The sequence below is a fragment of the Anabas testudineus genome, chromosome 1 (assembly GCF_900324465.2).
Source record: "Anabas testudineus chromosome 1, fAnaTes1.2, whole genome shotgun sequence".
Taxonomy (NCBI): domain Eukaryota; kingdom Metazoa; phylum Chordata; class Actinopteri; order Anabantiformes; family Anabantidae; genus Anabas; species Anabas testudineus.
In genome coordinates, this window is record NC_046610.1 from 17,089,556 (window position 1) to 17,099,940 (window position 10,385).

Genomic DNA, 10,385 nt, shown 5'->3' on the forward strand with positions numbered 1-10,385 from the left:
GGTGTCAAACTTCATCAACAGGCGATTGTGAAATTCTGTGGAAGAATGTGTGTGAAAGATAAAAATGAACTTTTACAATAACATTTCTCCGTTATCAAAACCACTGGAGAATGTCTCAGAGGTTTGAGCAGCATTTCTTTAGAATAAGCTGAATATGAACTACAGCTCATTAAAATATGACAGCTCACGTCGATGGTCAAGGGAAAAGACAAAGTGCGTGTGATGACGACAGCTGGTGACGTTGCTTCATCGCCATGGATGAATCTCTAAAAACAAACAAAAGGTTTAAATGTACTATTTATGTCGTTACAGTCTGCACTAATTATTTCAACTTAGAGGACAAATTTGATAAGTTTGGTTTTCATTTCATATTTATGTAAGTTAAAAACATTTATTATTCAGCGATAAGAGGTGCAAGTGAGAGGTTTGTAATATTCAAAGTAGTAAAAATATATGTGTTATGAAAACAAAAACACATGTGTCCATGACAAGAATTATGACTTTACATTGTGCAGATAACTGTATCTCTTCAGAAAGAAAAAACAACACACACTTGGCTGCACAGACGTGGCTGCAGTTATGCAAAGAGAAGTATCTGGTAACAGATGCAAGGACGGCTGTGCTATTTTATCTTAAACTTCATTAAATTGCATTATAATTGACAGCTCCTGAAGGATTGTAAGTTGTGTTGTGCAGTGATGAAGATCTGTAAATAACAGTTATTTTATGGTGTTGTAGTGTTTTCACGATGACAAAGGGCAACAGAAGAGATACAATAATAACACAGGTGATGGTAACTATTAGCAAAGACCCCTCCACAGGTAACGCAGATATAGGATACAACATGTTGCTGTCTCTGTCATAAACACAGTGGAGATCGCTCTTCAGTCTGTAGATAACTTTACACCTCTGTGCTTCTGTTTCAATGTCAGTGATTTGAAAAATCTCATAGGGAGGAATCAGAACCTGGTTATTTCGTTTCAGGGCTGAGTAACGTGTTATGTCAGCGCCAAAACACGTGTGTACCTCAAAACACGACGCGTTCCTGGTGAAGTTCCACTCATCAGAACCCGAAATGAAGGTGTTAAAGCGGACATGTTTGTTAGAGATGGTGAGGTTTAAAAGCGTCTCTGTTCTGTATTTTGTACTAATACACGTCACCTGACTGTGCTTCAGAACCTGAATGGCTTCACTTAACAAAAAGTAAAAGGAGTGGGACTCAGCTGTCTCCCTGAGATGCTCTCCAGTATAATCTGAGGTCCTACAGTCTTGGTTGGCAGCTTGTGTGTACATGTAAATGGCAACTGAGTGATGTTTCTCCATGTACTTGTGTGCTGGCTCTCCAGCGTTTCGCTCTGCATCGCTCCAGGCTTGACTGAAATTCGAACTGGAATTGCATCTCTGCATTACAGCTTCGTCAGTCACAACTGTGGGTTTGGAGCTGCAGTCGTCATCGGTCGGCTCCTGAGTAGAACTCTGGAAAGAACAGAAACATATTCAGATTCAATATTTGTCCAGTAGATGGCAGTGTACACTAAATACACCTTTCCTCTCAGTCCACACCTGTTTAAAGCATCTTCTTTAAAAGAGAATCACTTTAATAGTAGCTTAAAAATATAAATACTCATTATGGTGCTCTGTATTTAATATTATATCGATTTATTATTAATAATATATTTCAATCTTGTCATATATAGCATATACAGTACTCATCTTGGCCTGGCATTTATGTTTGTGTACTGAGACAGTGTAGTTTACATGTATGTACGTCCAGAAATATGTTCTAATGCTTATGTTGCCACGACATCATTTTGATGAACTTTGAGTTTGCACTAATTTCACACCAATTTCACACTAAGACCACCTTTAAACTCTTCTCCAGCTCATCCCCAGATGCTCGCTGGGGATGAGCCATCTGTGGAAACGATGTGTCATGCTCCCCGAACCACTCTTCAGTAGATTCAGGGAGTCAACTAACCAGAAGCAATCATCCAGTGGGGGCATCACTTTATCATTTTGCTTAGTGAAATTCAGGTGGTGACTTTATTTTGGCGAGGCAGTTTAGAAGATGTGTAAGATGTTAAATACCTCTCCGATGATGTCCTGCCAGTCGAGCGTTAAATACACAACAACAAACATCAACAGTCCCACCAAGAGAACAAGAGAAACAATGAGACACACAGGTGCAGGTTTTCTCTGGCATGTGTGCCTCTCCCTGGAAGGCATAGTGCACCTGAAACAGAGAATCACATCATGTAACACAGAGAAACTGAAACTGAAACTGGATTTGGTCCCATGTGAAATATATATTATAAATGTTATTTTCTGTAGTATTAAGTGGGAAACCTCAAAGGAAAAGAATAAACAAAATCACCCCTGACATATTCTCCTATATAGATATTTGTGATGTTAGTTTAATAAGCATGCAACATTACATTTCTGGGCAACTTACCACAGAGAAGATAAGCCGTCATCACAGGAGACTGTAGTTTTAAACACTGTCGTGTTTAGTGCAGCTCAATGTCTCACTTTTGTTTGTTTTAACCTGAGCGAGCCACCAAACAGGATTTACTAGTGTTACCACATATGGGACCTCCCTCTGGCTGATCCACTGTGACTCCAGGGTTTCATTTACACATAACAAATGCAAACACATGCATGGCACAGGGAGTAAGCTGCAAAGAAAGAAAGAAAAACTTTAGAAGTAATTATTAAAAATGTAAAAAAGTTTCTTTTGACGAGTGGTTTCTCATAAAACACTGAAGCCGTTTAAACAAGACAAGCTGCAGACTAGCGCTGGCGTATTTGGGCAAAGGTCGAGAAATCTGCCTGTGCATGATTCTTTCAGGTGGAGCTTCCTTCCCGATACTGTATCCACGCTCTGTCCACCTGTGAGCCTTCGTTCCTCAAAGAAGCATCATGCTCCTGTTGAAGGCACTTAAAAGAAAAAAGGTAAGTAACCATTAGATTTTACCCACAGTTGATGATAATATCTGAGTGTTTATTGAAAGATCAGGCAACAAGGAAACATTGTGTACTGTAACCTTTAAGCATAGAAATTGGGTCAATGTGTATGCAAATACATGTACAGTAGCTGATAGACTGCAGTGCTGTTGAACAGGGTGGAACAATGCATTGGATTTAACAGGAAGTTGTCCCTGTTTTCTTTTCAGACATGAAGTTCAGCAAAGGACCAGTGTGTGGATCACTGAGGAACCAGGCAGCCATCTGTGTGTTTCTGCTGTTGGTGCTCCTGTTGTATCATAATGGATTTCTATCACTCTGGTGGCCTCAGAGACCTGATGAGGTGAGATAACAGTTCTGATGTTTTAGATGCAGCAAAACAATTTATTGTACATTTATGTGGCAAGAAGATCATATTTCAAAATAAGCAGCCAGTCATCATGATGAGACTGTGACTTATTATTTTGTTTGAAACTGTCTCTCGTCTGTCCCTGCAGACTATGAGTGTCAGTTTACCTCTGGATATGGCGACGGGTTCAATTGATGACATGTATGATGGTTGCCGATCGGACACAGCCTCAGTGATCGACCTGTTCGGTGTGTTTGAGTGGCACTTCAACCCAAACTTCAGCTTCGCCTGGGCCGTAGCTGAAAGACGTGCAAAGAAACCTGTGCACAACGGGCTGAGAGAGGAACACTCCATAGCTTTGTACATTTACACCAAAGCGAAACATATTCGACAAGCTTTCAACAAGGCAGTCAAAGCAGGGAAACACAGCTACAGCACGTACAAATTCAAGTTTCACTATTTCTACTTTCTCCTGACTGATGCTGTTCAGGTTCTGAATCAGAATCCGACATCCTGCAGGGTCACCTATCACAGGACATGGAAACTATTTAACCGCCAGGTTGTCAACACAAATATGCGTTTTGGTGCCTTCACCTTAGCAACATCCACCAAGAATTCATTTGATTTTAACGGCAACGTGTCTTGTTTTGAGATCTACACATGCTTCGGTGCTGACATAATAAATTATTCTGCTATCGACCTAAAGGGACAGGTGCTGATTCCTCCCTATGAGGTTTTTAGAATCACTGACATGCTCACAAATGAACCGTGGTGCAGTGTGGTCTATAAGCTACAGAGCACCCAAATACCAAGGACAGATTTAAATTGTAAGCTGAGTCCCAGGCCATTAAAAACATCTTTTGGAGCAGTTTCGACACAGTGGCCTGCGCCGAGTTTTGGGAAGATGTTAACATGTGTGATACTGTTAATTATAATTTCTTTGATCCTTGTGAAACGGAAGCAGAAATGTTTTGTAGCTGCAGTTCTGGGCTCTCTGCTGCTGCTGCTGGTTTTTGTTGTGATTTTGAGAATAAGCCAATGTCTCTCTGGAGTGGTGATGTGTCAGTGGGACATCTGATGTTATGTTCTGTTTCCACAACATACTGTACACGATAAATGCAAAAAAAAAGAAAACTCACACTGGTTTATGTGAAAATGGTAGACAATTATTAGTCAGCTTTGGGCACATACCTCATGACCAATGCAGTTTTTGATTTCACTCTTAGCCTCTCTGGTCCCGTTTGTTATTGTGTAGTGAGTTTTTAACTTCTCTGATTTAGTTGTTAGTGCAGATAAAGTCATTCTATGTGACTTTAACATCCATGTAGCAGCCTCTGCACTGCATTTAATTCTCTATCAGACTATATTGGCTTTGCTCAAAATGTAAATGAACCCAGTCACTGTTTTAATCACACCTGTATGTGAGACACTGAATTGTTCTGATAGATGTGCTTCATGCTTGCATAGTTGCAAAAAATCCCCCTTGTTCCCTTTTATGGTCATGTTTGTCTTGCAAAGCTGTTTCTTCCTTATTGTATGATAACAATGGGCTGTCTCAACTTACACCCAAGGTTAAACTTCCCTAATTGTTTACTATACATATGAACTGTACCCACAGATGATGCTCTGTCTGTTCGGCTCTATACTTGATGCTGTAGTTCTCATACGTTAGTACAGCTGTCTCTGCATGTTTCTACTCTGGTGAGGAGGCAATGATGGAAGTTTGGGCAGGAGTTCTACTCCTTTATGGAGCCCCTAGAGGATTTGCAATGGTGTGTATGTGGCTTTCCTAACTGTAACTGCTGCTCTGATAAACATATTCTGAGGAATTTGACCATGATGTTATTATTGTTATGTTATAATTTCTTTTTACAGAACTCTGCTGCACGTGGGTTAAATGGTATCCTCCCTCTGGACATGGCTCCTCAATCTGTTGATGACATGTACAAAGGTTGCGATAACTCAAAACAAATGAAAGAATACCTGCAGAGTGAGAAAAACAACAATAAGATTTTCAAAAATGCCTGGGACATTGCTGAGAAAGAGTGTAAGAAAAAATGGGAGGATAAAAAAAAAAGATGGCGGCCCAATGCACTGCCGAAAGAACAGGCCATAGCTATTTATATTTACACACAAGACAAACCAGAAATCTATCCTGCATTTAATGAAGCAGTTCAGACGCAGAAATCTGAGTACCAGACCACATTCAGGTATCATGCACTCCACTTTTACCTGACTATGGCCCTTCAAGCTCTCAAAAATCGCAACACTCAGCAAGGATGCATCACTGGCTACCGTAGAGTCAACCGTTATTTCAGCCAAGATGTTGATGTTATTAACAAGGAGATTCGCTTTGGCTCTTTCACCTCCAGCTCATTGGATAAGTGGCCTAAACCTGAAAAATTTGGGGACAAGTCTTGTTTTAAGATTGAGTCTTGCTTCGGAGCAAACATCTCGCTGTACTCTAAGTATGGAGAGTCAGAAGAGGAACTGCTGATTCCTCCTTATGAGGTTTTTAAAGTGACACGAATACAGAAGAGATCTGAGAATAATAATCTTCCATGTGAAGTGGTCTATGAAGTGAAGAGTACAGGAACACTTTCCAATTTGAACTGTTCTCTTGTCCAAAATAAGAAATAAAGACCTCTTTTATATAGAGACAACAAAACATGTTAATAACACATTAGGATATTGGTTAGTGCAACGTATAGCATTTTGACATATGCCACGTCAAAATGCAATTACATTTTTTTAACAAAAGGTTAAACACATAGTGAAGAATATACACTGAGTTGTCCACAGAAAAAAAAAAAGATTTAAAGTGTTTTTAAAAGCTGGAGCATCTATAAAGCACATTGCTGGTTATTCTGCTTTCAGAAAAAAAACGTGACTGCGTTTCATTAATGTATCAAGTAATTTGTTAAGAAGTTTTGTCCCTGTATCCTGTAATTTTTCAACTGGCTGTGTCATCTGCATTTAAATCGGCTGTGCAATCAGTCTGATAGTTTACTATGTTACTGTATCAAAAGATGTTAAACGAAATATAATAAAACATTCTAGTGCTTCACAAATTGTGCATGCTGTTTATTACAGTGCTATGTTATAATTTAATAAAGCTTTTGTGGAAGGAACCAGTGTATGTGTGGTGTCCGAAAGCACAGTTAGTGTTTGTCCTTATCTGACATCTTCTTTTTCAATGTTGTCTGACTCTGCTGAGGTGTCAAATGTTACACTTGATGTCGCTGCACTTGTCACAGTCAAAGTGTACAACACAGTCTCATTTACTGAATAATGATTATTATAACTTCATGAATATTACACTATCAGAACACTTCCGTTAGCATCAGCAACGTTCCAAGTTAGAAAACATTCAGGACACTAACTTTTTTGCTGCAGTCTTTGTTACCACTGTGACTACTGTTTTTTTTTTTTAGCATTTTCACTCACCACAATTTCGCTGTTTGTTTCGCTTTCTTGTTGACTACAGTGTACTAAAATTTACTAGGTGATATATAACTACAGTAATATAGTACCTTTAGAACAATACTTTACTTGAGCATCACGTGAATGACTCCCTCAGCAGCTAGGTTTTCATTTTAATCACTTCACACAGTTTCATTAAAAATGTATTTAACCATGTTAGTTCAATGGAGATCCTCTTTTTAAAATAAGCCCTGGACAACATAGCGGCTTAAAGTGTCAGATGGTACAGTCCCACATGAAACACATGCACACATACAGTAAAAACACAAAGGTTTTAACTAATCTAAGAACAACAGTGGCACCTCTCTCATCTCTCTTAAATCCATGTACTATAATGTCCAATGCACATTCCTTTGTGTGTGGGTAGGAGTAAGGACAAATCGCAAGGTTTAAGTGCTTCAGCACATATACACACCCTTTTACCACCACCATGCTTTAGCAAAAGATGAAAGATGTGCTGGGTGTGGTTTAAAAGAAGAATTAACTAACAAACCAATAAAAGAGGAAACACCGCCACCCAGTGGGAAACACTGTAACACACACAGTGGGATCTTCTGTCTTGAGTGTAAAAATCAACATGTGAATGATAAAATATGAAGCATTGTTTTTTAATTTGATTCTGACTTTTCAACTCATGTCTGGACAGTTTCACAAGAGATAAACAAAAAACCAATCAAATCAAAGAATAAGAGACAATATTATTAGATATATTTATATAAACCATATTATTCATTATCATTAAATAATATGGTTTCATCACAAATAAAATACCTACTTATTTTATTTGAGCAGAATGATCTTGATCTGTAGTGTGAATAAATAATGGTCAGGGTTGTTGTATTTGGAGACATCCTGTCTCCCACACTAATGTCTCAATGTCTTGGATCGGGTGGCACCAGCAGGAGTATTCAAAGAACAATACAACAAATTAAGTTACAATACAAAATATTTATTAGAATTTCAATTGAGCTCAACAGAATAAAAGACAAAAAAGTACTTCTGTAACTAACCTAGGTCAAAAGTGTTGTATAATATAATTTACCATACATAAACTAATAAGCAGAATTATTACAGCGTCATTTAAGTCAATTTGGAAGGAATGACGAGTGGCAGCACCTTTCAAATATATTAGGTTATCATTATAACGTTATATTATAATGTTAATTATGCCCCACCCACAGTTGACCAGGAGCTCCTTAAACCTTCAAGCCTGCCTCTCTAGTTTTCCACTTGAGTAAGGTCCAGTGTCTAGTTTGATTAGAGCAAAGAAATAAACAATGCAATCATAAAGTTTCTGCAAAAAAGTTCAAATACATCCAATCTAAACAATAAAACCATGATATAAATAACACCTAATAAAATAAATAAATAATATATATGAAACTTTTAGCAACATCCATGAATCTCGCTCTGTGCACGTCCTCATTAAGCTTTATGACAAGACATTTTTCCAGTCTTTCGCAGGTAAATGAGCGGCTGAACAAACCCAGTGGCAAAAGTAACAGTAGTGCAAATTCTTAATAATATTTTCCTGGTTTGTGTATACCAGAAGCTTTGACTGGTAAGAATAGCAGAACACCAGAAGAAGTACGTTCCTATAAACGACACAATAATCACTAAGATGGTAAAAAACGCTTTTTTCTTTACGTTGTTGTCTCTTCCCTTCTTCCCCTCCCCTGGTCCAGGTCTTTTCAGAGCCACAAGCACTGAGAAATAGCAGAACAGCATGACCAGCATTACAATGACACACTCCCCCACAAAAACAAAATACTTTGTTGAGGGAGAGAGTGTGTAAAATACAGAAAACCCAATGATGAAAGCCCAAGTGAGCCCGGAGACGGCCACCTTGTACCTCAGTGGTTTGTACCTGATGAACAGCACTGGGTGAACTACAGCCAGAAACTGCTCTACACAGATACAGCACTGGAGCAGAGGACGACCACTCCACAGCAAACCATTTGCAAGTGCTGACATAAAATCTATTGAGGAGAAGATCATGTTGAGAAATCTGATACTGGACACCAAGCAGAAGATTATTTCAAACACAGCCAGGTTAAGAGGGATGAACTCTGCCTCCAACGTGCCTCCTGCTCCAGTTGCTATCAGCCACACGACGTACGTGTTGGTCGGCAGACTGAGGACCAGATTGAGCATGGTGGAGGTGATGGTGAAAATCTTGGTGTCAGTGATTGAAGAGTCATCTGAAGTGTTCATGTTCCTTTTCCAGAGTTTAAAAATCCTCAGTTGAACCAATTGGAGAAAAAATTCTTCGATCAGGATCTGAATGGGAGGAGAAGCAGAAAAACTTTGATCAGTGTCCCAGTGTAAAAATAAAATCATCAATGTGATACATTAAACAATTTAACAGAAATGAATACATGAATACAAACCACCGTTCTCTCTGTTGTGTTTGAATGATCACATCAGATGTGAAGTCCTCGCTTTTATAATGTGTGACCTGCTCAACTTCACTTTTCTGGTTACTTAACATGCAAATCATGCTCAGATGCTGAACATGCAGATCAACAGATTGTCAAAACATTACAGATAAGTGACCAAATGTTGCATTAAGTGTTTTGAATACTTTGAAATCTGTGCTTTTCATCAGTAATGGAAGTTACTCACACACCTGCTTGAGACATTCACGCATGTGATAAAAAGAGAAGGTAGCTACACTCCACAGTGGCTTGAAATATAAACATATTGAGTCATAGTGATTACTCTCAGTGACAGTTAGCAGTTCACACACAAGCTGTCGGCCCCGATATGTGCTGTGTAGCAGCTGTTTGCTGGTCGACTACCTCCAGCATCTGTAAGTCGCATGTTTTGCTGTTTCATGCTATGTGGCATAACATGTAAAGCAGTGTTATACATTTGGTTCATTTCTTTTGCAAATCAAGTGCACGACAAAAAGAGAGACAATGGTGAGTCGCTGTAAAAATGACAGATAAAATCATGCAACAATACTGTTAACGACAGTATGAATATGGTTTTTTTTAAGGTCAAATTTTAAATGCAATTCGACTGCATTCATTCATTCCTGGTCCTGGTTCTTTTGCACATTACATCCTTTTTAATGCTACATGCTGTTAGGACAGAAGTGATGGGAGCGGTTCCCACAGCTCCCAGTATTAGCATCCAGTGAACGTATAGGAGCTGGATTTAGAATTTTTTTGGAAGATTGATTTTAAAACCGTTCGTTAGATTAACTGCGTGTGCAGCTGATTAACTGTCCCGCAGCACGTTAGACAAGCAACACGTTTCTTTAGAGGGTCTGTTAAACATGTTTATGTTAAGTGTCTGAATTTGCAAATAATACCCATCAATCTTCATGCTGAAACTGTGGCCTCATAGTGCGGTTTAACACTCACAGCCTTCAGGAAGGAAATATGTTTGTTTGCAGTTGGAACGTTACATTATACATGGACAGTATGTGGCTTTAACTAGTGGCAATGACAATGATTTACCAACTAATTATTGCTATGAAATAGTACAACATTTGACAGATTTCAGATTTCACAGCCTAGATGGACCAACACAGAGCTGACAAGATGAAGAGATCAACTTTCCTTATAGCACCAACTCAGTA

General features: G+C 38.8%; 3 protein-coding genes across 3 annotated transcripts; 2 read left to right on the forward strand and 1 right to left on the reverse strand.

The window, feature by feature from the left end:
• Window positions 1–349: 349 nt before the first annotated feature.
• LOC113162477 (T-cell ecto-ADP-ribosyltransferase 1-like) lies at window positions 350–2,558 on the reverse strand. The gene is made up of 3 exons (XM_026360610.1): window positions 2,453–2,558; window positions 2,089–2,233; window positions 350–1,476 (listed from the first exon to the last, which is right to left on the reverse strand). The coding sequence occupies exons 2-3, from the start codon at window positions 2,224–2,226 to the stop codon at window positions 643–645; spliced, it is 972 nt and encodes a 323-aa protein (XP_026216395.1). The 5' UTR covers window positions 2,227–2,233; window positions 2,453–2,558; the 3' UTR covers window positions 350–642.
• A 94-nt stretch (window positions 2,559–2,652) lies between these two features.
• Window positions 2,653–5,147, forward strand: LOC113162475 (GPI-linked NAD(P)(+)--arginine ADP-ribosyltransferase 1-like). The gene is made up of 3 exons (XM_026360609.1): window positions 2,653–2,952; window positions 3,174–3,307; window positions 3,462–5,147. The coding sequence occupies exons 2-3, from the start codon at window positions 3,176–3,178 to the stop codon at window positions 4,389–4,391; spliced, it is 1,062 nt and encodes a 353-aa protein (XP_026216394.1). The 5' UTR covers window positions 2,653–2,952; window positions 3,174–3,175; the 3' UTR covers window positions 4,392–5,147.
• Window positions 4,959–6,378, forward strand: LOC113162478 (erythroblast NAD(P)(+)--arginine ADP-ribosyltransferase-like). The gene is made up of 2 exons (XM_026360611.1): window positions 4,959–5,085; window positions 5,189–6,378. The coding sequence occupies exons 1-2, from the start codon at window positions 5,026–5,028 to the stop codon at window positions 5,951–5,953; spliced, it is 825 nt and encodes a 274-aa protein (XP_026216396.1). The 5' UTR covers window positions 4,959–5,025; the 3' UTR covers window positions 5,954–6,378.
• Window positions 6,379–10,385: the final 4,007 nt, after the last annotated feature.

What these genes read in the sequence shown, in the direction of transcription:
- LOC113162475 (XM_026360609.1), top strand. Translation starts at nt 3,176, where the DNA reads ATGAAGTTCAGCAAAGGACCAGTGTGTGGATCACTGAGGAACCAGGCA. An exon ending in GGCCTCAGAGACCTGATGAG is followed by an intron (nt 3,308 to 3,461) that starts GTGAGATAACAG and finishes CTGTCCCTGCAG; the next exon opens with ACTATGAGTGTCAGTTTACC.
- LOC113162477 (XM_026360610.1), bottom strand. Translation starts at nt 2,226, where the DNA reads ATGCCTTCCAGGGAGAGGCACACATGCCAGAGAAAACCTGCACCTGTG. An exon ending in GGCAGGACATCATCGGAGAG is followed by an intron (nt 1,477 to 2,088) that starts GTATTTAACATC and finishes TGTTCTTTCCAG; the next exon opens with AGTTCTACTCAGGAGCCGAC.
- LOC113162478 (XM_026360611.1), top strand. Translation starts at nt 5,026, where the DNA reads ATGATGGAAGTTTGGGCAGGAGTTCTACTCCTTTATGGAGCCCCTAGA. An exon ending in CCCCTAGAGGATTTGCAATG is followed by an intron (nt 5,086 to 5,188) that starts GTGTGTATGTGG and finishes TTCTTTTTACAG; the next exon opens with AACTCTGCTGCACGTGGGTT.